The following is a 26,276-nucleotide window of genomic DNA, read 5'->3' as shown; positions in this document are numbered from 1 at the left end:
ATGAATTGAATAAATGGTGTGCTTGAAGTGCTGCTTATCCTTACTTGTTTCTGTTTCAGTTCATCTACCTTCACAGCAGTGATGACAGATAGAGTTTTAAGAATGCGTTTGATACACACTATGAACAAGACAAGCAGAAAAATACACAGCAAACAGTTGAGTCACAATCACAACACAATTTTTATTCTATATATTATTTGGCTGACAATGGATAGGACAAGTAACATAATATGAAATTTACTTGAATACCCTTTGTAATAGATGATATTTTATATGATGTTGGGGACTTGGGAACATACATAAACAAATATATTTTTCGCATGACAAACTTTTACATAAAGTGCACCAAAATTTTCGATCTTTATTTTGTTATAATTACTTTAACGGCAAACACAGAACTTTTTTCACATTATATTGTTGGCTATTAAAAGGAGGATAATTTAGAACAAGCATAAACAAATATATCTTTTCACTTCACAAACTTGTCCATAAAGAGCACCAAAATGTCAAATACAAGGAAACTTTATTTTCTTTTAATTACTTTAAAGGCAAACACAGAGAGAACTTCTTTTTCACCTTACATTGTTGGCTATTAATACCGGATCAAGGTCACAGCGCACATCCTTCAACTCTGGAGACCATCTTGCTGTTAAGAGACCAGTGACAATCACATCATCTGCAAGTAAGAAATAATTGAGGTCCTTCATAATCAACATCCAACAATAAATGTTGCATTTATAAATTCATCATGCCCCATATACCCTGTGGACATGCTACACTGAGACAAAATATTGAAATCCTACTAGGTTGAGCTAACATCAAAAACTTGTTCTAAATTCAGGTTGTAGTATCCTGCACCTCACCTAACAATCTTTACTTGGTGGTATATATTGCTCATTATGTTCATGCATGAATTCATGATGCCTATCCTCTATATGTATTCATGATGCTCAACAATCTTTACTAGGTAGGTATATATTGCTCAATATGTCTTCATCTACATCACAATTTTCATAGTTATTTTAGAAGAAACAGAAATAGTGCTTATCCTCTATAATGGGGCTAATAGGTTATTTTGTTTCCTTGATCGACATTGTTAACAAAAGGATATGCCATTACAATTAGATCTTAGTTCAGAAGAACTACTTCCTCAAAACTTATTTTTCTGTTTTCTGGTAACTGCCCAAAATCATTTTTCATAATGTCAAACACTTGACAGTATCAGGTTTTTTTTTCTCGACCTACCAAAATAAAACACTTGATAGTATCATTGGAACCCTGAAAACACGGCATGGGAAAAGAAAATTGCCCACATGTCAACAACTTATCTCCACTCTAGTAAAAATTTGGAAGAATACAATGTACAGAACAGCAAGGCCAATATGGAAGGGGAGAAACTTTAACAGATACACACCATTCATTAAATAAACCTAGGATACACACCATTCATTATTTAGGAAAGCAAAACTCTATGGATTAGATTTTTAAAGAACCACGACGGATAAAAAGTATTTAGCAGAAACTTGCTTGTGATTTTCACTATTAATGAACCTAGAACAGGCCACATGTTAAAATATTATGTCTAGGTCATAAAATAGTTTCAAGAATAAGATGAAAATTTGAGGGAAAAATACCTCCAGCTTTAACAACATCAACAAGGTCATCCTTCAAGATGACAAGAATTGAACGAGGAATTGCACCAACACCTAGAACCTGTGTACTTTCTTGGATTTTTATCTCCTGATAATCATGGCACACTATAGTATTCTCTACATACTGAAATTTTGTGCCTCCACAGGGCTTTGACTTCTGCCGTGAAGAACAACAAACAAACATAACCAAATGAAAGAGGATAGATTGTACCAGTTTAAGTATATTAATAGAGTAAATCAGATTATATAAAATGAGAATATAAATATTCAAAAGATAAAAATCCAAAAATAAAATTTTAAGCTTCCCTAGCAAATTTGTGGATTAAAGAAGAGATTGAACTACTAATTCCCCAACTTATAGCAATAAACTTTACAGTAGTAAGCAAGCAAAATTGCAATCACGATTTTTTATTTTTTTACTTTTTGGTAATGTTACAGGAACAAATGTTCAAGGATACCTAAATTGAGAAAACATGGGATTTCAAACTCAAGATGCAAAAGATACCTGACTTGGGCAAAATGAAGGTAATGATATGGAGTTTCGAGCTTCCACCTCAGGATAAACTGTGAAGCTGCACAAATTATTTGTTAATTGGTAATCAACAAATGTATTATTGGGTACATGGGCATAAAACAGATAACGTTACCAAGTTGTGATTGTACATAAGTGAACAACCAGATTCATATAAGCTCATAAAATATGATTATAAGCATTTAATTACTCAGTACCATACGGTAGTACCAAATAGTACAGCTTTATAAGTATACAACAATTAGAGTTATTAGTAACAATCATTTTTATTCAAGCACCTCCTTCATAACAGCACATGCTGCATGCATTTCATGTTCCCAGGTTGTCCCTCATATAACTGATTATGGTCTTCAAGAGATAATTTAAATTCCCAACAACTCTGCATATCTACCAAGGTAAAATAAAGGTCTCAACTATCCTAATAGGAGTTTGGCCTTTGATACAATCCACATTTCACTATAAAATTTATGCAAATTACTGCAGACTGAATAATAGTTACTGATGACTGTAGTACAACAAGTCAACAACAAAATCATTAACTAATGATATCCTTTCCCTATAAATTAACTAATGATATCCTTTCCCAACAGAGCAATAAACCCTCGCCAAGAGAGATTAACAGATGATATCCTTTCCCTATAAATCATACAGGAGGGAAAAAGGGTAAAAGGAGAAGGCATGCACCTGCTTTTGCATTTGTGGCACATGTATTTCCTCTCTCCTTCATGCATTTTGATTGAACCAGACCTGATTACTATCCCTTTGAGAGTGAGGAGAATTCCACGGTGCTGCACCCGAACACGTCCTATGCTCGGAAAAGTCTCTAATTGAATCACATAATTATCAGTGAGAATTTGACATAAGGGTCGATAATGAGGAATTGTTACAAACAAGTGGTGAGCAGAAACAAACCAGGACATTCAAGGGGAGAACCATTGACATTAATGCGAACGTGAATGAATTTTTTCTCGACCACATTGTTCTTTTCGTCAGCAGCCATTTCTGCTAATACGATTCTCTACCATCAGCAAAAACGCAAACACAAGTCAAGCTTCCATTCTTTTTTCTAGTTCAATTATTTATTTAGGATTTAACTCATAATTGTTAGATTATTAAAAACTTTGATTTTAATTATAGTTCCTTCTAAAATCACACATATGATTGTTTGTGATTTTTTGACAAAGTAAAATTTATTACAACGAAAATGTATTAAAATAAAACTTATTTATTTCGAAATAAATAAGAAAAAGTGAAAGAGTAAATGGAAGTGAGAGAGATGCGTGATACATGAGCCCAAAGAGCAGCATCATCGAATAGTTGGAGGTAGGTATCGGGTTGGGAAAAGATGAGGCGAGCAATGCGAGGATCATACTCCATCAACTCTGCGAAGCTAAACAATAGATAGATAGAAAACAGAGAGCTAGAGTTAGAGTTAGGGTTAGGGTTAATTAATATAGCAGTAGTAAAGAAGAAATGGAGGAGTAGTACTCGATGTGGAGAGGAAAATGAAGATTGGAATCTGGAGAAGAAGCAATGGAGCGGAGCTGGATGGGATGGCGGCGAACAAGATAGGTGGCCATTGGTTCCAATGGATTGGCGGCGGCGGTGTCCATGGTGCTTCTTTCCTTCGCCGGAGAATGTCAGGTTTGGGCGGGAAATCAATATATGTGGCGCGGATTCTGTGTCAACTCGTAACAACATGCCTCAACAAAGTAATTCTCATATTTTTTTCTAAAGTTGCCTTGTATTATTTTTTTTACATATTCATTAAACATTTATTAAATATAATTAATCACGTACTAAGTTCTATTAGTTACATGAATTATTGTTGAAAATATGTTGTCAAAATATCATTTTTGTTTAAGAGTCTATGTTAATTATAGAATTTAATTCGTGTATATTTTGAGTGTAAAAAAGTGCCATGTACATCTAATTATAGTTTACTATTATGCTCCTTTATTGAATTACTCTTTTAATTCCTTTTTAACTATCACATTTATAGGGAGAAAATTATTCATATTTAATCATTGTTTTTAAAGTTTAATGCAATATTAATTGTTGATTTGTCAATAATATTTTTAACTATTTATTGTAGAGAATGAAATATATAAAATGAGATGATAAATTATTAAAGATATTGTAGAAAAATAAAAGTATCAAAAGTAGCAAATTTTACTTATTATCTTGGTACGTATAAAAAGTCAAAAAATAACAATTAAAAGTAGTTCTTAAAATATTTATATGATAAAATATGAGTAAATACACGTGTAAATTTTTTTACACTAAGAATATATGTCAAATAAACTCTTAAATATAATCAATTAAAAACACAATATGTATTTGCGCTTAAAAAAAATTGAAATGGAATATTTGTGTTTTTCTGTTATGAGTATAATTGTTATGTTCAATGTAAAAAAATTTACTCAGTAAACTTATCACAATCGTTCATATATATGTGACTTTAATAATAATTATGATAAAAATCAAACAATTTTAATAATAAAACAATTATGATTAACTTACGATGTAAAATATCTTTATTTTATCACGCATACAAATTAAATCTATTCTATTTCACACATTAAGTAAAAGCTCGATATTTCAGACATTTTATTATTTACAGTTTTGATCCCATAAAAAATTTGATTTTTATTCCTTCTATCTTAAATCATTATTTCTTGCCTCTAAACATTCATTTTAGGACAGATAAATAAAAGTGATTTTGGAGTTCAAGATTTTTTTAGGAGTCGCTTACTAAAGGCTAACAAATGAGGATAGGCCACCTTATATTTCATAGAAGCACTCGACGTACATCCCAACAATAAAGACGAAAATATTGATATTAAATTTTTTAGGAATAAAAACCAAAGTAAGATTTTTGTTGTGCAACAAAACATATGCATGTACACCACCATATGAAGCCATGAACTCAACAGGAAACACCCACAACCAACATTGCATTACATCTGACCTCCTTTTCATCATCACACATACCCTTGTATCAAGAAGTGCACATAATATATGAAATAAATCTCATGACATTATTCACTCACAATCAAATTAAAATAAATAAAATATGTTCTAGAGGTAGTGGGAATGAGGCCAACCGGCACATGAATTACACAGAACTGTTGTTTCCTGTTAGGCCATCGTGACTCCATTTTTTAAAAGAAATGGAAATGTCCGTTACTTTAGTTATTGGGCATTGGACATCTATGCATCAACGTTATAGTAATGGAGATGTCCATGGCAATTTCATCTAAGAAATTGTGAGGATATCTACTCCACAACAAATACGTCTTGGTGTATTTCTTTTTAATCGTCCTCCATTACTCATTTCTTGTCGGTGCGCAACTTAATTTTATCCAACATACAAAGATGCGTAGCTTAGTTTTGCTTACTTTCAATTGTGCATTATAAATTATCAGCATGACAGTGTACTCATTAATACATTATTCTTAATACAAATATGTAACCAGATCCTATCCTTTACTCTGCAAGATACATGGTACAAACTTCAAATTACATTTTTCGCACTCTCACCTAATAGTAATAAATGTTAAAAAGAATGGTCACAGAATTCAGCAGTGAAAATATTCAAACTCACAGCAGTGTTACATGATCTCACTATTGATGCATGATAGCAAGAGAAAGCATCTTCTTCTGTTGAATGAATGAATATTTGTAAATGAAAAATCACTAAGCATCGGTGAAAAGATACTGAAGTAAGGGAGCAACAACTGCTATGCTTAAACTGTTCCCTAGCAATGCATACCTGTATAAGAAAGAAGACTATTAACGTTACAAAAACAAAATAATTGTACAAATGCCAATATAAATCAGCACTCACCAAACCGAATAATTAATCATGCAAAGTAAAGAATCTTTTAAATTACAACGACAACCATTCTACATAGGAATGCAATTCTTTAAGCCAACAAAATGTCATACCGTTGTTTGAGACTAATGTGCTCTGGAAACTCAAAACCTTCGGGAAAAGAATGCAGGTTTGCAACCTAGTTACAGGATGACAAATGCCTTCTAAATTAGTAATACTGCTTGAAATCAAAACAATAATTTTATAGACACGTGCATTCATGCGCAAGCATGTGCACACCATAGACACAGACTTACAAGAGTGCATGCTGAGAATAAAGAAAGTCCACTAACCTCTCTCGGTGTAAAATATCTAAGACCCTGCTCCTTGAGTGATGTTTTGTCCCTCTTCATTGGCTGCACATTCAAATTGAGTCAGGATAGCAAAGACTGAGACTAGTTCCATAGTTGTGAGAGTCGAACAGTTATTCAAAATTTATTTTAAGAAACCCATGAATAGTTAACCTGTTATTTTGACTTTATTTCCAAATAAAACTGCCCCCCACACAGAAAAAGATCATTTTGAAACAAATATCTGTGTACTGTCCTTGTGGTTATACTATTCTTCATAAAAGGGAAAAAACTGACACTACATTGTGGTTTGAAAAAGTGAATGGGAACAAACATATTCAGCTGTATCATCATAATAGTATTATATCCAAATTCATATTGAAAACTGCATGTTTTATGCCTAATATGGAGAAATTTGTAACACCCAACAGGTAGTCATTCCAGAGTTTGTATTATTAATTTAACCTTTCAAAGTCACAACTGTGAACAGCAATCAAACATAAGACATCAAGGATGATTATAAAGCACAGAATAGCATTTGAGTGCTTCAAAGAGATAAATGAATTGCAGTGTTATGTCATATTATAATACATCAAACCATATGATAAAAAAAGACTTCTCTTAAGAATCCCAACCTGAACAGTAGCCAAAAGAGAGCCAGTTCCCTTCACATATCTGTAATAACTTTTCGTAAAACAGCAGCAGCGCTTTGAATCCGGATAAACAACATCTAAGCTCTTTTAAGGAAATGGGGATCAAGAGAGAATATTATTGAAGCATTATTGTTTCATGGGAATAAATAGGGTTGTAAGTTCTAGCAAAGTGATTTAAATATGCTCAAAACAAATTAATGGGGCAAGGATACCCAAAGCACTTCCCCACCGCTCTAACAAGCTTGGTTGGACGTAATACTTGTCTAAAGAGTCATATTCATGATTGCTATCATTCCCTGAAGTTCTAGAAGTGTCATTAGAATCATTAGATAGACCAGTCGTTGAAGCTGCAGATTCAACATTTGTATCGTTGCTGGAATTCTTTAATACGAGAAATTTCTCAATAGGTTGACATGACTGCAGCAAGTTTTGCCTGTCCTCTAGTGATAAATCATCTTCCTTAGCAACTGTATTAAAATGCTCAAATAATGGTCTTGGAGATTGAATCAGCTGGTGATTCACAGATTCATTTAGAAAAGATGATGGTTTTCTCTTGGCCTGAAAAAATTATACATGTTCAACGGTTCAAGTCAATAATTGCACACTTATAAGCCAAAAGGTTTAAAGCTTCAACTAGCAAGAATCCTAGTTAAAGATATTAGAATAACTAAATCTACTTTTGTCTTCACCATCTGCGAAATGTGGAATAAGCCATTATTAACACAACTTGAAAATCAAGTAATCAACAATAACTTTTCCTATGATACTAAAGTGCAATTAAAGAGCCAGTAGCAATAAAAAGAGGATAACAACTATATGAACATATCTCAAAGCATATTGCCCGTCACCAACTCAATTACACTTCAGAAGAAAAGAATATTCTAACTTTCTAAGGTAGAAGAATACCCACCAGACAAAAATAACGAGGCCTAGAATATGGGATTCCGAACTGCAAAGGGCTCAGAATGAACTCTTGGGTGATAAAATTTGTTTTTTCCAGTATTTCAATCAGTTTTGCATGTGTATCAGATGTCTGTAGCCAGAAAGAACACAAAATAATTAATGAATAGAATAAACCATTCGTGAAACTTATTTAGGGTCTTAGTCAACAAGTTGAATTGAACAAGACAAACCTCGAATCCAACTACATTTTCAACAAATAACATATTTGGAGGCTGCAACAAGAATGGGATGAGCTCAAGAATCTGAAGAAAAGAAAAAGCCCGTGCATCACCAGTGTCCTTCTGGAGACCTAACACAAGATTATTGAGCAACATTTTGCTTACAGAATTAGGTAAATAATTTATCATAGGACGAGAAGAAGAAAAATCCACCTTGTCGCGTGTAAGGTTGGCAAGGAGGAGAAAGAAGCCATGCATCAGCACCATATTTGTCTAGATCAGCAGCAGTTAGGCATTGAATATTTCCCTAAATCAGCCAACACAAATAAATCCCAATCAGGTAGATCAACACAAACATTTAATAAATTCACGCAATCTACCAATGATGGTAAAGCCAAACTCCACAATGATTATTGACCAACAACAAGATGAAATGAAGGGGGGGGGGGGGGGTTTGGGGGGTTTTTGAAGACCAAACTCCACAATGATTATTGACCAACAACAAGATGAAATGAAGGGGGGGGGGGGGAAGTTTGTGGTGTTTTAGAAGAGCTGTTTAAACTAAGCTTATATCAGCTTCCACTCGCTGCACATCAGCTAAAGTCGTAAATACAAGATAAGACTTACGCCTGTCACCACTAGACGCATAACGAGTCATCCTTTTCTTCAGCCTTACTACGGGTATGTTTGAATTGACTTATTTGAACTTATCTCTAGACATAAGCTATTGTGAGACTATTCGAGAGAGCTTATGGAAACAACTAGTGGCATACCCAAAAACTATTTTCAGCTTATTTCCATCACCTTTCCAGCTTATAGCTTATGAAAACAGCTTACAGATAATATGAAATGAGTTTGCCCTTATTTTATCTTTTGTTGTAGGAATGGCTTATGCATAAGAATTTATATAATAACTGCTTGTGCTTATGCTATAAGAGTTGTTTATCCAAACATGGCCTCCGACATGAAATTAGAGCATGGGTTGTCTTTAATGAGTAAAACCCTTTTTTTTACAATAACCATCTGATCACAATTCATGAATACAGAAAACTAACTATAAGATAACAATACATAACTGACAATACAATACCTGATAAGGACGATGAGAAAAGTTATGTTGATAAACATCATTTGCTATGTTATTGATTTCAAATGCTTCGATGACTTGCGCGTTAACTTGGGCCTTCATCAGCGAGTATCTCTAACAAAACAAAACAGAAATTGAATTTGAATTTGCAAATTGCAATTAAGAAGAATAAGGGTTTGTGTTGGGTGCAAATTACCATGCCGCCGATTCCGCTGTAGAACTCGAGAACTCTCTGAACCTCTTTCCCCATTCCGTTGCTGCCGTGTTGCCTCCAATAATCAAAATCACTTCCAACACTTACACTCTCTGTGTTGTTGCGTCTCTTTTTGTTTCAATTTTACGTTTCAACTGTTTAATTTTTGTTTATTTAATGAAATTACTATATTTTTAATAATATATAATAAATATATATTAAGGTTTAATATAATTATATTTCGTCAATGGAAATTGACTTAGTCAGAACATTTCCAACGGTGAACTTAAAATGAGGTCCACCATGTCAAATCATCTTGAAATAACTTATTTATTTTTTATTCAACGATGAACTCATGATTTATTAGATAGGGTTCACCACTAACCATAATATATTTATTATTATACGTAAATTGATTAAAAAAAAGGTAACCTCCAACTATAAACTCACAAAAAACTAAATTTTACATTATTATACTGGCGGACGACACGTATCTTTGAAAATGCTTTTAGTAAGAAGTTAGACTTACATTCATAAAATTGTGAGCTCAAAAATTGATTTAGTAAGAAATTAGACTTGCAATCATAAAATTGTGAGCTAAAAAAATTTTAATAAAAAAATATATATAATTAGATTTCCTTCTAATTTTTATTTTTCATTTAAATTATTTCTCAACGTATGATGTTTTTGTTTGTATTAAAAAACCAACAAACGATAATGTGAGAAAATTAATGTTTGAGGAGGGCATAACATAAGAAAAATACAATTGTTAATTAATGTTTGAGGACAGCATAACATAAGAAAAATACAATTGTTAGTTTCTTTCTACCCAACAAGTCTAGTCAAGCCTTATGAAATAATTTTGTTTGTGGTATTGTCACCTAAAATTTCTCATTTTTCTCTTATCTCTCTCTTATTTTTATTTTTGTAAAACTATTTTAACAAATATAATGCTAAGGTGTGATTGGTTGTAAAAAGGAAGATAGGAAAAATCTTAATTTAATATATTATTTGATATAAGAGAAAATAGAAGAAATGAAGAAGAGAAAAAATTTAATTATTAAATATGAAAATGCCCCTAAAAAGTAGCAATGGATATAAGTAATTAGCAGCATAAATGTAACATATTTAAAAAATTAATTTTTCTTTTCTACAACGAAGAGATTATATAAAATAGTGGATTCTACTTAATTTTTTTCTTTTCGTTAACCAATCGAAAAAGATTCTTGATTTCTTTTCAGCTTCTTTACATACTAAAATAATAGTTAGATATATGTATAAAACTATTTAAATAATAATTAGATATATGTATAAATCTATTTTGCCGAGAGGCATAATTGTTCGTTGCAAAAAATATTACAAATAGGCACGAATGGATTCACATAAACTTATCGAATCTGACTACTACTTTTGGATCCAAATGGAACGTCGTCTTTGGTGGCGTACAAATGAGTTTTTCTTCAAAAAATAGTACAAAATTACAATTTATCGTGTTTCTAATTAATTTCCATGGGCGAGATTTTAACCCCTTGAAGCCACCTAAGTCCTTCTGGTAGACACCCCTAATTACAGAGATCTTCAATGCTTATATCTACTACTAGTTGAGCAACTGCAATCAGGTCAATTTGACCTTTTGCAATAACATTTTGGATTGGACATTTACCAACAACCTACATAACGTTAATATCCTACTTGGTAGCTAGTGTCCCCACTAACTGTCACTTTGTCTTCCCCAAAACAAAATAAAGAGTGCTAAATTATTTTAAGAATTCTTAAATAAGAACAATTAAGTTGCACGTAAATAAATACTCTGACAAGAGTAACTTCAGCACGACGAATGAAAGAAAATCAAATGATTTACATACAGGATATGAGTACAGAGAAATTAAACTAGAATTATTTCAAGTGATCACTAAAGTAACATACTTGACTTTCTACATGGCTAGTAATAGTTCTGTGGAGGCAAGTGATGCACAATTATAGTTCACATTACATTGTCCAAAAAGAAGGGCATACATCAAAAAATTAGTAGACTCTATCATATCCAAATCTAACTTGGCAAAATCATCCTCAACTTGGTCAGCCTCGCAGTTAATATGGTTCACCTGAATACCACTGCCTACACCAAGGAGATCCTGAATCTGATCACAAGAGAGAAACAAGCGTGAGTTCTTACACAACCTTCATTTGACATGTGTCTATAATGTCAAACACAAGAGAAACGGACATTGAATTTCCTAAAATTTGACAAGTATACAAAAAGTTAAGTAACACTTGTTTAGAATGAAATAACTCGTCCTCATATTGTCTGTCTTCTTCACTTTGACATTTTTGAAAACTTCCATAATTGTTTAACACTTAAAATCTGAAGGAAAAAAAAACATGCTTCAAGGAAAACTTATTCTCCAAAGACTTCTTCCATTGAATAAACTTGGTTGGCAAAATCCTCTTATTCATACGTTGAACATGTCGATCAAATTAGTTAGACTCTATAGTTTGGATCTAAGTTTACCTACTTGGATTTTGCATTGATGACTCCAAGTTAGAGGCAATAAAATATGTTCGATATATTTCTTCTAAAACTCATGTTGCACTCACAAATTTGGATTCATCCTTATGTATAGTTCAAGCAGTTGCAGTGGATTCATGTTTGCTGTAAACTAAGCTTTTGCTTAAGACTTATGTAGAAGATGGCTTTTTTTGGTATTAGTTGTAATTATTTTCCTCTCATCCTCTCAAAAAACACTCATCTAAATTAGGTGAAGAATTTCTCCATTTGCCTATTAACTCCCAAACAAAAATGAACCACTATTGAGGTCTATTCATCAAACCCTAGGGCCAATAAAGCAGGGACCATATTTAACACAAATCAAAATGAACCAAATGCTGCATCAAAGAGGCCATTAAAATAACATTCCAAATTCAGTTCCTTTTTCTCCTAATTACATATCTAACTCTATGCTATCAAATCAAAATGACAAACAAGCTATTTCATACACAGATTCTAGTCATTCAATTTTAGATAAACAAAATAAAGCATGGCACGTGAGAACTTTTTCGCACAAGAAAAGAGGAAGCAAACTTACCCATCCATTGTCGATTGTAGTACAGTGGTTCAATCACAGAGAACTGTATTCAGGATGTATAAGTTTTAACAATCATGCAATACTGCTGATATGGACATCACCAAAAACTGTAAAATAACTAGCAAAAGTTCTCATGTCTAAAATGCAATCTAAATAAACATCATCAACTCTGCTCTACTGTAAACGTTGTTCTGCTCATCCTCTAGTGAAGGGTATGCTGCTACAAGAGCATCCTGAGCTCCAATATACAGTGAGTTATAAATCTTCCAATACACCTCCCTAACTTTCCGGGCAGGGTGGAACAGCCCTTGGAGACAGTAATTAAGAACAACAGCAGCCCCCAAGGCAACCCTCATCCCTTCAATGGCTTCCATCACAGCATTTATCACATGTGGAGAAGTTTCAAATATGTTTGGCCATACATAGTTCAGCAAGTGGACTAGCGCATCCTCACAACCCAAACCAGCCACTCCCAGCGCCATGTGCTTCACCGCAGAAGCAGCTGTCTGCCTATGAACCAAATCCCTATCCATAAGAGCATCTTCAAGCAAAGGAGTCACGGCGTAGATGTAGTCCTTTCCCATTTCACCAATATACTCAAAGAGGAAGGATAGAGACTTGAGCACACCATTTTGCACATTAAGCTCTGGCACACGATACTCATTCATCAATGCCGGCAAAACTGTGAAGGGTGAACATGTTTCAGCAACTATTGCAATGGCCACAGTTGTGCATACACGATTCTGCCTCTCCTGCACCTTGAGATTATTCAATAGAGTTGCCAGGACATCCTGTGGTCCGATGGCTTTGGCAATATATCCGAAAGTGTTCACTGTTGCTCTACGAATTCCCTTCTTGTGGGCCTTAAGCATCTCAAGAAGCTCAAAACAGATCCTCATCCATTCTCTGGCAGGTACAAACTCAGCCCCACGATCAGCAATCCTACCTACAAGGTCAATACAGTTCTCCTGGACTTTCTCATGCCTATTCTTCAAAATTGGAGTCAACCTGGGAAGCAAATCTTTAATAGGTGGAGTCATCTTCGTCATACCGATAACATTAACAATCGACTTCAGAGCACCCAAAATTGAACCTAGAACTTCCGGATACTCTTCTCCCAAATATTCATACAACACAACACCAAGATGACCCATCAATTGTTCCTCATGGCACTGCTTCATGACAACAGCAATCCTCGATATGAGGTCCGCCGCTTGCTGCCTCACTTTTGCACTCTTATTGTTTAACCTCCACTTGATGGTACCACAAATCTGAGGAAGATATGGTTTTACTCTCTGCCCAAGCGAGTTTACAACGGCACCAAACCCATTAAGCATCACATTAGCATCGTCACTGGTCTGCTCTTGGAAGGCATAAAGAATACCATCGATCAAAAGCTCTTCCAACCTTGCATCTATATCAGAGGATCCCAAGTTAGTGACCACCTTCTCAATAGTTTCCATGACCATTCGCCTATAAGGTTCACTCTCATCTTTAAGATCTTCGACAATCCTACCAACGATATCAGCAACACCGACCTTGTTTGCTATCTCAACGGTCGTCTCCACAAGTTGTTTGTAGTTTCTTCTATCCAAAGCCATCCTCCTAACCCAGAAGTTTCTGAAAAACTCAGGGAGGATATCATTTCTAATATATTCAGCTTCCACACCCTCAGTGCTCACACACTGCTTCACCACTTTCAGAACAATTTTCTTCATTTCTTCATCGGGTGACTGAAACTCCCGAATCAAAATAAGCATGACTTCCTTAGTATAATAGCTGGCATATAAGGCTTCCATCAACGGGATGATAAATCCAATTGCCTTCAGAAATGCAGCCAGCACCTTCCCACGGTGTTGCCTGATACCCTTCCACAGTGGCTTCAACACTGAGTCAAAACTTTCAATACCATAAGGAGCAGCAGCCTCTGCAAGAGCAGCAAGAGATAACGCAGTGATCGTTCTCACCTTCTGATTCTCATCATTCAAACCGTGCTCTATAATCTCCACAAGTGATCTCAGATGGGGCAAAACAGCACATCCAATTAAAATTGCAATCTGCTGCACAATCTTAATACCTGTGTGTCGAGCTTGCCATGATTTCTTACTCTGACAAACAGCCTTCAAGAAGGGCAACAAAGCAGGAATACCGAGGGCAGATGCAACAACACTGAAAGCTCTCGCTGTAGTATTTCTAACATATTCATCAATGTTATCAATATCAGGCCGCATGGCAGCGATCATAGTGGCCAGTCCAGCCGCTTTACTCAAGTTAGAAATTATTTCCCTCCCCTCCACACGGGCATAATAATCTTCATCAATCAAAAGCGGCTCAATAACAACAAGAATCTTATGCACATAAGGACGAACCAACTCATCCAACTTATAAAGAACCCTATCAATTACCTTAACCAAAAGATGCCTCTCCTGGTCCTCCAGAGTAGGCTGCATGAGCAACGGCAGAATCCTGTTAAACAAAGGTCCAGCCCCAAATTCTCTCGCCTTATCAGTCAGCTGCCTCAAAGCAGTTTTCCTCTGTGGCGGGGTACCATTCTTCACTTTAAGCAAAAGCTTCATAATCTTCCTCTCTTTCTGCTCATCCGGCGACAACTCCTCTTCATTTTCTTCATTCAACAAAGCCCCAAAATACTGATAATCCTCAGGTTTCATAAAAGGCAAACCACCAGGAGCTTCCTTGGGAACATCAAACTGCTGACCACGATTCTCTTCAGGTATTTGATAAAGAGGAGTCCCCAATGGAGTAGGAGTTGCAAGAAGCTTCCTTGCAGGTGTCCTGATAGGCACATAAGAAGCAGGTGGGTCCAAAACCTTATACCCTTCTTGTGGAAACATAGCATCAAGTTCTTCATCGGTCAAAGGACGATTCCTCTCTTCAATATCCCTCTCCCACCTCAACAAATTATACTGCTCCGGCGTAAACGAACCCTGTAAAGCACCAGGAGTTGGAGTAGCCAATTCAATTCCACCAACAGGTGTTACACCAGGTGTATAAGCAGCAGCAGGTGTAGCACCGGGTAATGGAGTTGCACTTCCCATAGTAGCAGGCGTTTCATCCCACCTTGATCTTTGTCTCTTAGGAGTTGGAGTAGCCATTCCAGAAAGCTTAGGAGTAGCGTCCCAAGCAGTTGCACCAGGTGTAGCACCAGGGGTAACACCACCAGGAGTAGCATCAGAATCCACCAATCTACCAGGTGTTGGTGTCTCATCCCACCTATTCCTCCTCCCCGGAGTAGCATCAATCACTCTCCCCGGTGTCGGTGTGGCATCCCACCGTCCCGGCGTCGTATCCGGTGCATCCCAATCAGAAGTTTTAACCTTCTTCGCACCACCTTCATCCTGAGACTGGTCCCACCTATTCCTCCTCTTCTGCTGCTGCGATTTCTCCGGAGCAGCCTTAGCAGCCTCTTCCTCTTCCTTCTTCTTCTTCGAAATAGCTCTCAACGTTTCCTCTTTCTCTCTCTTCAACGCTTCCTCTCTCATCACATCGGCATAAGTTCTCACCGATGGATCCGGCGTCTTCTCTCCAGCTGTAAAAGGATCGTTTCTATCCGGCGAAAGTATTTGGTTCAACCTACGCCTACGGTAATCATCTTCACGGTCGATTATTCTTTGAGGTTTTCGGAAACCGGAATCGGCGGCATCGTTGTCGGCGGAGGGAATGTCTTTCAATACAGATTTGTGACCGGTGATGGATGAAATTTTGCGAACAGCTTCGTTTTCCATGGCATCGGGATTCTCTTCGTCTTCGTTAGCTGGAATTGAAGTGTGGTAAGAACCTTTGTCACTTGCGCCATAGAGATCAGTGTCGAAGGTTAGGGAAGTGAGAGAAGCGAGTTGTTGCTCCATCTTCTTCCTCTCTTCTTGCGTCTTCGCAATCTCAGGGTCTGTTGAATCCATGGTTCTGGTTCTGTTTCAAAACCCTAACTAGGGATTTTGAGATTTTGATTGATTTCGCGATTCTTTAGAGTAGAGAAATGAATGAAGAAAGAAGAAAATAGATTTTATTTTATCTCTTTTGTAAGAATTTAGCATAAACCGACTTATTAGGAATTGGATTTTTGGGTCCGGTCCAGTAATGACTGGGTACATATTAATTCAAGTGGGCTATGCTTACTTATGAAGAAACCCTAAACCTCAACATTTTTAAAAAACATAAAATTTCAAGAAATTCAAACCATGATAACAAAAAATTGTTTGTTTATTTAATAGAAATTACTATTTAGAAATGTAATTACATTCTACACAACTCATACAACTTTATTGGTATTTTGAAAAATTAGAGAGAACAAAATTTTAAAAATAAATATGATAATGTTAAAATAAAATTATTATTTATTAATGCCATAATTATTAATAAGAAGAAGTTGATGAGTATGTGTAACAAGAAACACAAGCTTAAGCAATAAAACTATAGTTTATTATACAAAGTTAACAACGATAAACACAAGATATTCAATAATACTGTAGTGTATTGTATTAAACTACAAAATAGACTTTTATTTTATTTTTGAATGAATAAGTTTTTGTTAATTTTACTTAGTATAATGTAGGAATGATTTTATGAAATTTTCTTCAATTATTAAATCTATGTTTGACATTAAATGCTATTGAAGTGCATATTAAGAAAATTTTAATTTCAGTATTATCATAACTTTATTATATTTTGTTGTGTTATAATAGATTGGTACATCACAAATCAAATATTTTAATTTTACTAAATTTATGTGATAGAAATTCAGGGGAACCCCGTTATTTTACAATCTAATAGTTTCATATATTGTTTTTATCTATTTGATCGACACATGGTTGCAAAGATGTTTGTACATCATTGAGTTCTTAATCTATAAATAGGTGATTCTTGGATAAAAAATCATTGAAAAAATTAAACTAAAGTGTTGTGATGTATGGAATTGAGCAATTACAAGCCATAACCTTCCTTCATGGTGTGCCAAGTAATATCGTTCTACATGTTTTCTATTATTCTCTATCTATAAAGTTAATTGACATGCATCTTCTTTGTTTTGACTGCTTCCTCATTTTTAATGTATTTTATCCGTTTCAAAATAAATATTTTTTAAGTTTTTATTTATAAATTAAATAGTATAATAATTAGAACAAAAATAATAATCATTGTATTGGGTTATTTTTATTAGTTATTAATATATTTTTCACTATTATATTATTTCTATTTTTTAATATAAGATTTTATTTATTTATTAAGAAACATTGATAGGGTAGTTAATGTGTTAATATTTATAAAATAACATTTGTATTTAAATGCATTCAATTTGATTGATTTTTCATATTCAAAGATAAATTTATACTACTAATAACATATCTATATTTGGAAATAATAATAATAAATGTGTCTAATAAATTGAAATAGTGTGATAATTTTTTTTTAAATAGTAGTTATAATTAGGGACAAGGACAAAATTAAATTAATATTTTAAAAGTAATATACACGAATAATTAAATGGTATAATTGTAAAAAATAATTAATATTATATTAAAATTTGAAAATGACATTTATATTAATAATTTTTTATTAATATAACACACATTTAAGTAGACAAAGGCTATGTGTTAGGATATCACCAAAATAATCGTTGAAATAATATAAAATTAATATTAACTTTATACAATAGTCAACAATTTAAAAAACACATTTGACTTTCTCTTAAACCCAATACGATAATCCATAAAAAAACTTGGTTTCCAAATGTAGTTTATTAAAGAGACAATTTTTCCAATTACAACATCATCTTTAAGTTGAACATGAACATCTCTAATAATATTCTAAAAAACTTGTCCCGCCTTTTTATACTATTGACTTTCATAAAATATATTTGTGCGAAATATTCTTAAAGTATCTGGTATATATTCAATAAATTAATTAAATACTTTAAAATTAAATAAAAATCCACAGTAATAATGATTTTTCTATATACGTGAATCGTGTCCGTGAGATACGCATAAAAAAAAAAAAGAATTTGTGGCTCAATCTCATATATTTTCACTCTTATCTGATTGAATAGAACAGAGAATAAAAAATGGCTCTGTCTTCAACATCCCTAATCAGGTTGACACCTTCTCCGTTAATTCATCACCACCACCACCGACGCAGATCCGTTATCTTCGCGAGTTCTACAGAAGGTTCAAACTCAACAGCGACGAGTTCCCAATTAACATCAAACACGACATGGAAAATAGATAGTTGGAAGACTAAGAAAGCACTGCAACTTCCTGAATATCCAGATCAGAATGAGTTTCATCAAGTCCTTCAAACCCTTTCCACTTTCCCACCTATTGTTTTTGCAGGAGAGGCTAGAATTCTTGAGGAGAAACTCGCTCAAGCTTCTATGGGTAACGCTTTTCTCCTCCAAGGTGGTGATTGTGCTGAGAGCTTCAAGGAATTTAGTGCTAATTATATTCGTGATACTTTTCGTGTTATTCTTCAAATGGGTGTTGTTCTTATGTTTGGTGCTCAAATGCCTGTTATTAAGGTTCAAATCTTTATCCTCATTCCTCTCTCTGACCACGATTATCATCAAATGAAAATATAGTTTTTTTGTTGTTGATCGATTATTTGTTAATAATATTAATATATCTTGAATTGGAATTTGATATCTGATTATTATATGCTATTAGCTATAGTTATTTGAATTTGATATCTTGAATTGGGCATTTTAAAATCTTACTTTTTTTCCCTTTGTTGATCGAGTTGTGTTATTTTGACAAACATATTTGACATCAAATTTCTCGACGTCAACTTGGATGGTTAATACACATGAAATGTGTGGTTAATTAAGGTCTCAACAACTCATTAACCATCCACTGAATTTAGTTAACCACAATTTTGAACGTAATTCAAGTGTATAATTGAGCACATATCATAGTTAATGAATATCATGTATATTTGAAAATTTGAAAATTTGAAAATCATGTGTATTTGAATACAATTTGCATGGTTAATTAATGAGTTTATGTATATTTGAACTGTCGGAAATTTTGGTTAATGATATTCAAAATTGCTGTTAATTTTGTTTGGTGGATGATTAATGAGTTGCGACACCTTCTTATATTCGTTAATCTTCAATTGAACGTGGTTAATCCTTGATTGTGTTAACCATCCAAATTGATGTTGAAATTTGATATCAAATTTGTGTCAAAATATTATTTCTCATATTGGTTTAGAATTTTATTTTATATATGGTGATTGAGAATGACATAATTATACTATGGTGTTGGATTGGATTTATGGTGAATGAAATAGGTGGGGAGAATGGCGGGTCAGTTTGCAAAGCCGAGATCAGATCCATTTGAGGAGAAAAATGGAGTGAAGCTGCCAAGTTACAGGGGTGACAATGTGAATGGCGATGCATTTGATGCAGCATCTAGAACTCCAGATCCACAGAGAATGGTAAGAGCCTACCTCCAGTCTGTGGCTACTCTCAACCTCTTGCGGTCGTTTGCCACCGGAGGTTATGCTGCCATGCAAAGGGTCAACCAGTGGAATCTTGATTTCATGGAGCGTAGTGAACAGGGAGACAGGTGCATTTTTTAAACTGATTTTTGGATTTTGTCTCATTAGTGTTTGTTCATTTATATTCTTGTTTATTTGAAATGGTTTGGATGGATCATGTTGAAATTTCTAGTGACTATTTCCATGTTGCTCAAAAGATAGTGAAAGACAAAGGGTGTACCAAAAGAGGGAATGGAATTCGAGAAAAATTTAGATTATTTCTTCTTGCTTTCAAATTTATAGGGACTTTAGGATGAAATTACTCAAATAAGTAGGGAGAAAATAAAAAATTAGTATAAAAGGAAAGGAATGAACTAAAGTTGAAGACATGGCCTAGTTTTGATTAGCCTATAGTTTGCGAGAGTTTTTCAACCAACATAGGTATTTATCAGAGCTTGTACCGATATTGAGAGTAACTCATACTGCATTATTGTATAGAACACTCATAATCACATAATCACTTTTTTGTTTCCTGTAAGTACTTATTGAAAGGTTTACCCAAATTAACACTTTATTACGATTAGTTAGTTGCATTGTATGGACTGAATACGAGATACTATAATAAGACATATTCTCCCCTGGCACATGTCTCGTCACTCATGCTGTTTGGAAGTAACATTACTGAGAAAAAATTGGCATGGGATTTTATTTATTAGTATTGTGTTTTTACTTTAGTTTCCCTTCAAAACAGTGTTAAAATTCAAGTGCTCCAATTTTCTGTAGTGATCTGTGATCCCTAATAAGTAAATTTAAATACTAGTTGTTATGCTTTAGTAATTTCTTATGTGCTTTCTGCAAGTAATATGCTTATTCTTGAAATTCTCTTTGCAATTTCTCAACTTCTAACGCATCGGTTATTTTTGGTGTGGGCCAATAGGTACCGTGAATTGGCGCATCGAGTGGATGAGGCTCTTGGATTCATGAGTTGTGCTGGACTTACACCTGATCATCCAATCATGGCTACTACAAACTTTTGGACCTCCCATGAGTGTTTGCTTCTCCCTTATGAACAAGCACTTACTAGGGAGGATTCTACTTCTGGGCTTTATTATGATTGCTCAGCTCACATGCTATGGGTTGGGGAACGTACCCGCCAACTTGATGGTGCTCATGTTGAATTCTTGAGAGGTGTTGCTAATCCACTTGGCATCAAGGTGCATATATAGCGATCCTTGCTTGTGTCCTTCATATGTTTGGCTATGTTGCTACATCAAATTACTTTTTATATGATTTATTATTTTGTATAAAATTACTTTTGATGTGATTGTCAAAATTACTGCTGCGTATGATTGACACGGGTAAGAAGGTAGAACTATTTATTAAAAAAAAATTTGAACTTCCTAAACTACAATCCTATTTGAAGGGCTTGGTTTTGTTGGCGATATATACTTCATTTCTGACAAATTTTTTGCTGATACTAAATGGCTACTTGGTTTTCAGGTTAGTGATAAGATGGATCCAAATGAACTTGTTAAGCTGATAGATATTCTGAACCCTAAAAACAAGGCTGGAAGAATTACAGTAATTGTAAGAATGGGAGCTGAGAATATGCGAGTGAAGCTTCCACATCTTATCAGAGCAGTTCGCAGAGCTGGTCAAATTGTCACTTGGGTTAGTGATCCCATGCACGGGAACACCATTAAAGCTCCATCTGGACTCAAAACTCGGTCTTTTGATTCGATAAGGGTAATTCTCACTTCTACTTGGTTCTTCTTTCTCCTCTCTCTTTCTCTCCGTATTGTGTGTTTGTGTTTTTTATATTCAAAAAATTTACACAATACACAAATGGCATAAAAATACGGTTTAGAATAGATAATTTTTTTTATATTCCAGTGAAACAAAAACATTCATGTTGCTGATATGCTTTCTAGATCATGCAGTTTAGCCCTTAAATCTTTCACAATTTAAGGAAACAGTGCACTTTTTGCATAGGTGGTTGTTTTGGCGGTCTTTGTGTTTTCTCATACTCACAGAATACCTATTTCTGCTGAACACTTGTTATTGGAATACTTTCGCTTTTATTTGGTGGCTGGTCGCAGCTTTCAAATATGAATTTCAAAGAAGATTTTCCTAACCCTGAAATTTCATCAAACTTACTATAAAGTCCACTCACATGAAAAATGGTAGGAACCAATATCTTTATTAGAAAGAACTAGGGAAGAATCCCTTTTTTACAGTATGAATTTCAAACTTGAGCCTGCACCTCTCAAATGCCCAAAGGCCAATGCACTCAAATGACTAGATACCCACTCTCTCAGTCTCTCCTCTTATTCATAGGTAACATGCATTATTTATCCTAATTACGTCCATAACCCACTAACTAATTAACTAATTGTAAAGAGGTTACTTATCGACCAATACTCCGCACCTGAAGTTTTACCTTGTCTCAAGGTAAAGGATGAATAATTTATAAACCATACAGTCCACCATGATCCCACAGCATGAATCTCGATATAGTTCCAAATTACCCAAACCCTCGTCTACATAACTCGTAGTAGGAACTTCTGGTTCTGGTGGTGGTAGAAGTCTGAAATTGCAGTCTTTTAAAAACCAGGCCGGTCGTCGATCTGGTCAGAGCATTGAGTCAATGGATTATTGATCGAACCAATGGGTTACCCGTTGAGCCGTATGAACTGGTAATTTGAGCAAAGGTACGGAGGCTCAAATCTCAGGTTCTGCATCTTTTAATTCTTGAATGAATGTTTTCAATCCAAAGTTGTGCCAAACCTGATTTCCAGCGGTTCCTAACCAGAAGAGATTTTTCAGTGTTGTCTGGTTCAATTGATTTACGACCGAGTTGATAGCTTAACCGATCTGATTGCCTGACTGGACCGCCTATAGGCTGGATCCCAGTTAAAGAGACTACTTATTGGAAAATTACTGAATCTGTGATTTTGTTGGCTTAATGAAAGATAAAGCAAATGATTGACTTTGTTGATAGTGTCTGTCCTTTTGTTGCTTTGTCCTGGAGTATATGGATGTCACACGTAATAGTGTGATAACTGTTATTTCAAACTTATTATAATTTCTTTTGTTGTTTGTGCTTCTTTATATTATTATGATGTTTGCGCTTCCTTATTGTCATCCACACAAGATCTGGTTCTCTTTTGAGGTTGGTTTTATTGCTATTGATCATAAATTAATGTAATCCCTGAATGTTCCTGTTGATGATAGGCTGAATTGAGGGCATTCTTTGATGTCCACGACCAAGAAGGAAGCTTCCCTGGAGGGGTTCATTTGGAAATGACCGGCCAGAACGTGACTGAGTGCGTTGGTGGCTCACGGACTATTACTTTTGACGACTTGAGTTCGCGTTACCACACTCATTGCGATCCAAGGCTTAATGCTTCTCAATCTCTTGAGCTTGCATTTAATATTGCAGAGAGACTACGCAAGAGAAGGCTTAACTCAATCAGAATTTAGAGAAAAATAGTTCCCTTTGGATCAGAAATATTAGTGTAAGATATATATTTAAGTCTGCAATGGACACTGAACTTATGTTGGAGCCACCCGCCACCTAGTGTCTTAGAACATAAATAGTTTGCATCATTAAATTTTGCTATTTGAGTGTGACAAGAGAGTTAAAACTCTGTAGGTGTGGGTTCTTGCAAGTTTTGTAGGTCAGATGAGAGAGATATTGTGTCTATTTGTGTTTTGAGAAATCGGTAATGAATAAAAACTTAGATATATCGTTATAATAATAATGCATCAAAGTTAAATTCATTTTCAGTTACTGTTTACTAATCACATTTTTGGTATCACAGTTCCCATACGAAGTATAATGAATCCCATTTCAGAAACTTTATGCACACAAGAGCTAACACTTGTTGCAGTTTGAAGTGACGATAATTTTTTTTTAATTATGATCTAATGGATCGAAACACAAAAAAAAAATATTGTAGTATTCACCCAAAAAACCTAAAAGGCCAACCAAACCTATCCCAATCCCGCGATTCATATATGATTTTTTTTTTTAAATGTAATGATAAAAAGATTTACATACAACTGTATATTCTCAAATTTAAAATATAATATTTAGTTTAACAATATCAGTCTTTTTTAGTTGAATTGAAACTTACGGATTCACATAAAATATAATATTTAGTTTAATAATATCAATATTTTTTAGTTGAATTAAAATTTACTCTATGATGATAGATTATACAATACATCGGAGGATGTCCACTTAAAAATACTAAAATAAAGGACAATATTTATTTAGTGTTTTATGGCACACGATATTCACCCGTCATTCATTCTTGATAGGCTGCTGCTGGATACTAAGCCACAACGGTGTGTTTGCTCACCATATATAAAATCAAATTATTGGGATATTAGTTAGTCATATCCATAAAATGAGGAGATAAGACATGAGAAAGAAATATTCAAATCAACAATACATGATTAAAAATATACATTAGGTGCCCTTTCTGTGGTGGATAAAAAAATAATGTGATGACTTAGTTAGGACACACTTTATCTTTATTTTAATATTAATAAAGTTTGAAGTATAGCTTCTTTGCACTTTTCATGCTTCCTCTCCATAATTCTATACGCCATTCGCCTTTTAATAATTTCATTTCACCAATATCACCCACTCCTATTTTTAAAAAAAATATCCACCTACTCCTTAATTCAGATTAGTATATGAAAATACCGATAGCATAATAATATGATATAATACAATGACGCTGCAAAGAATGTATAAATAATTTCTCATAATTCCAAGGCAAGTACTAAGAAAGAAAAAACACTTTGAAGTCCGATCTCAACCATCCGTTTTTTAAAATAAATTTAGAAGAAAAATAGACATAGTACATGATATATCCATAAATAAATAGTAGTACAATGATATTATTTCTTTTTCCATTGTTTACGTTTATCCATATTTAGAATATGGTTCTTCCCATTCAGACTTCACAGAAAAAGAATTTACACGTCAAACTAAACGACAAAAGCATCTTTGCGAGCCACCTCCATCATCTTCACTCACACCAGCGTTCTACAACTCGACGTCTGCGGGTCCCACATTGCCGGCAACAAATACTTCCTCCCGTTCACCCCATGCGCATTATAGCTCGCACCCGTGACCTTATCCACTATAACCCGACCCGGATAACCCGGATACGCCCCACTGCCGAACACTCCAGTACAAGCCGAAACGGCTTCTAACGGCGCCGTTGCAGGACCTTGAAAGTAACCGTTATTAAACGGATTCGTAACAGTACCAGCCAATAGAGTTGCAAGGTTAATGATCATTCCGTCAATTCCAACGTCGTTGTTGGGAGAAACTAACGGCGGTGTTTGTGGGCCGTAAATGGGCTGGTGAAAGGGCCACGCGCATTGACCTGGACATTGGGCCTCCGAATCACCAACCCAAACATAGGCGGTTCGGTTCTTTCCATTAACGGGCCTAATGGAGCCGTGGGTCCCACATCGACTACAAAAATCTTCAACAGCAACTTCCTTAGCGGTTAGAATAACATTGATAGCATTGGAGGGGTTATTAAAAGTGGAAGCGAGTGAGAGAAGTTGTGTTCCTTTTAAATACTTTCCGAGTGAATAACTCGGGTGTAGAATTTGTTTCCCTACGACTAGCACAGAGGATCCTGATCCTCCTTTGTAGTTCTCCGTGGTCTTCCACCAAGATGCCACGGAGGGAAGTGGGACTGTAGTGGAGGAGCTGAGGGAGTTTATGAAGTCCACGATTATGGAGCGTTGGATTGGCGTGAAGCTACCGTACCATAAAAGATTAACGGTGATGCGGCCTTTTAGGAGCTGACCGTTGTGATATTTTAGAATCAACGGTTGCTGTTCTACTAGTGCTCCCATTGAAGGGTTAAACATTTCTACTAGCACCACTAATAGAGCACACCAAATCATGGCAACCTGGTAATTGCAAACCATATTTCTTTTTGTAATAAACTCTTAATTTAATAAAAATAAAATAAAATAATTGTGTTAGGATTTAGGATTATGGTTTAAGAGAGAGAGTGAATAAATGTGTGAAGAAAGGACACGAATGAGATGAGATAGGAGGGGTGGTATTTATAATACCGTGGGATAGGAGACAGCTGTAAGGGGAAAGGCGTCAACATCATAAAAGTACACGTGGATGTTTTTGATTCGTTGCCATATAGAAACTAGTCTGAAGCCGCGCGTGCACGAAATGATGCTACTAATACTCACTGTATTGGATTGACCGGACGGAGACCCACCCACCACGGCTTCTCAAATGCC

At 34.8% G+C, this 26,276-nt stretch overlaps 5 protein-coding genes across 8 annotated transcripts in view; 1 reads left to right on the top strand and 4 right to left on the bottom strand.

The window, feature by feature from the left end:
* LOC101503431 (probable DNA helicase MCM9) overlaps window positions 1-3,905 on the bottom strand; it is a 10,859-nt gene extending 6,954 nt beyond the window's left edge. Inside the window, exons 1-7 of one of the 3 annotated variants that reach the window (XM_073366397.1) lie at window positions 3,673-3,905; window positions 3,472-3,574; window positions 3,097-3,202; window positions 2,869-3,007; window positions 2,158-2,224; window positions 1,635-1,809; window positions 577-676 (exon numbers count right to left, since the gene is read on the bottom strand). In XM_073366397.1, the coding sequence (XP_073222498.1) occupies window positions 577-676; window positions 1,635-1,809; window positions 2,158-2,224; window positions 2,869-3,007; window positions 3,097-3,202; window positions 3,472-3,574; window positions 3,673-3,797 (815 nt within the window). In that variant the 5' untranslated portion in view covers window positions 3,798-3,905. The remainder of the gene's footprint in view (window positions 1-576; window positions 677-1,634; window positions 1,810-2,157; window positions 2,225-2,868; window positions 3,008-3,096; window positions 3,203-3,471; window positions 3,575-3,672) is intronic. The other 2 variants (XM_073366413.1, XM_004486189.4) reach the window with 2 other exon arrangements.
* A 1,670-nt stretch (window positions 3,906-5,575) lies between these two features.
* On the bottom strand, window positions 5,576-9,581 carry LOC101491158 (tRNA (cytosine(38)-C(5))-methyltransferase 2). 2 transcript variants are annotated; one of them, XM_004485539.4, is made up of 10 exons: window positions 9,409-9,581; window positions 9,216-9,326; window positions 8,339-8,432; window positions 8,138-8,256; window positions 7,915-8,037; window positions 7,217-7,562; window positions 6,987-7,081; window positions 6,355-6,417; window positions 6,136-6,200; window positions 5,576-5,959 (listed from the first exon to the last, which is right to left on the bottom strand). In XM_004485539.4, exons 1-10 carry the CDS (start codon window positions 9,460-9,462, stop codon window positions 5,884-5,886), a joined length of 1,146 nt encoding a protein of 381 aa, XP_004485596.1. In that variant the 5' UTR covers window positions 9,463-9,581; the 3' UTR covers window positions 5,576-5,883. The 2 variants fall into 2 exon arrangements, with proteins under 2 accessions (XP_004485596.1, XP_004485597.1); XM_004485540.4 differs by having other exon boundaries at window positions 8,138-8,248; window positions 9,409-9,513.
* Window positions 9,582-11,243: 1,662 nt separating this feature from the next.
* On the bottom strand, window positions 11,244-16,534 carry LOC101490836 (uncharacterized). Its single transcript, XM_004485538.4, has 2 exons — window positions 12,492-16,534; window positions 11,244-11,546 (listed from the first exon to the last, which is right to left on the bottom strand). The coding sequence occupies exon 1, from the start codon at window positions 16,406-16,408 to the stop codon at window positions 12,641-12,643; it is 3,768 nt and encodes a 1,255-aa protein (XP_004485595.1). The 5' UTR covers window positions 16,409-16,534; the 3' UTR covers window positions 11,244-11,546; window positions 12,492-12,640.
* A 1,953-nt stretch (window positions 16,535-18,487) lies between these two features.
* On the top strand, window positions 18,488-23,765 carry LOC101490513 (phospho-2-dehydro-3-deoxyheptonate aldolase 2, chloroplastic-like). The gene is made up of 5 exons (XM_004485537.4): window positions 18,488-19,017; window positions 19,788-20,065; window positions 20,914-21,190; window positions 21,477-21,722; window positions 23,211-23,765. The coding sequence occupies exons 1-5, from the start codon at window positions 18,565-18,567 to the stop codon at window positions 23,457-23,459; spliced, it is 1,503 nt and encodes a 500-aa protein (XP_004485594.1). The 5' UTR covers window positions 18,488-18,564; the 3' UTR covers window positions 23,460-23,765.
* A 1,032-nt stretch (window positions 23,766-24,797) lies between these two features.
* LOC101490191 (protein EXORDIUM-like 2) lies at window positions 24,798-26,054 on the bottom strand. The gene has a single exon (XM_004485536.4). The coding sequence runs from the start codon at window positions 25,941-25,943 to the stop codon at window positions 25,026-25,028; it is 918 nt and encodes a 305-aa protein (XP_004485593.1). The 5' UTR covers window positions 25,944-26,054; the 3' UTR covers window positions 24,798-25,025.
* Between the last annotated feature and the right edge of the window lie 222 nt (window positions 26,055-26,276).

The sequence above is a fragment of the Cicer arietinum genome, chromosome 1, assembly GCF_000331145.2.
Source record: "Cicer arietinum cultivar CDC Frontier isolate Library 1 chromosome 1, Cicar.CDCFrontier_v2.0, whole genome shotgun sequence".
In the NCBI taxonomy this organism is placed as follows: domain Eukaryota; kingdom Viridiplantae; phylum Streptophyta; class Magnoliopsida; order Fabales; family Fabaceae; genus Cicer; species Cicer arietinum.
This window is presented reverse-complemented; position numbering and strand designations above follow the sequence as displayed.

Bases quoted from the DNA above. Each gene is read 5' to 3' on its own strand.
- LOC101491158 (XM_004485539.4), bottom strand. From the start codon at position 9,462: ATGGGGAAAGAGGTTCAGAGAGTTCTCGAGTTCTACAGCGGAATCGGC. The intron at 7,563-7,914 runs GTGGGTATTCTT...TAATTTTTTCAG, and splicing joins GGCCTCGTTATTTTTGTCTG to GCCAAGAGAAAACCATCATC. The intron at 7,082-7,216 runs GTATCCTTGCCC...AAAAGAGCTTAG, and splicing joins GCGGTGGGGAAGTGCTTTGG to ATGTTGTTTATCCGGATTCA.
- LOC101490836 (XM_004485538.4), bottom strand. From the start codon at position 16,408: ATGGATTCAACAGACCCTGAGATTGCGAAGACGCAAGAAGAGAGGAAG.
- LOC101490513 (XM_004485537.4), top strand. From the start codon at position 18,565: ATGGCTCTGTCTTCAACATCCCTAATCAGGTTGACACCTTCTCCGTTA. The intron at 19,018-19,787 runs GTTCAAATCTTT...TGAATGAAATAG, and splicing joins CTCAAATGCCTGTTATTAAG to GTGGGGAGAATGGCGGGTCA. The intron at 21,191-21,476 runs GTGCATATATAG...CTTGGTTTTCAG, and splicing joins CTAATCCACTTGGCATCAAG to GTTAGTGATAAGATGGATCC.
- LOC101490191 (XM_004485536.4), bottom strand. From the start codon at position 25,943: ATGGTTTGCAATTACCAGGTTGCCATGATTTGGTGTGCTCTATTAGTG.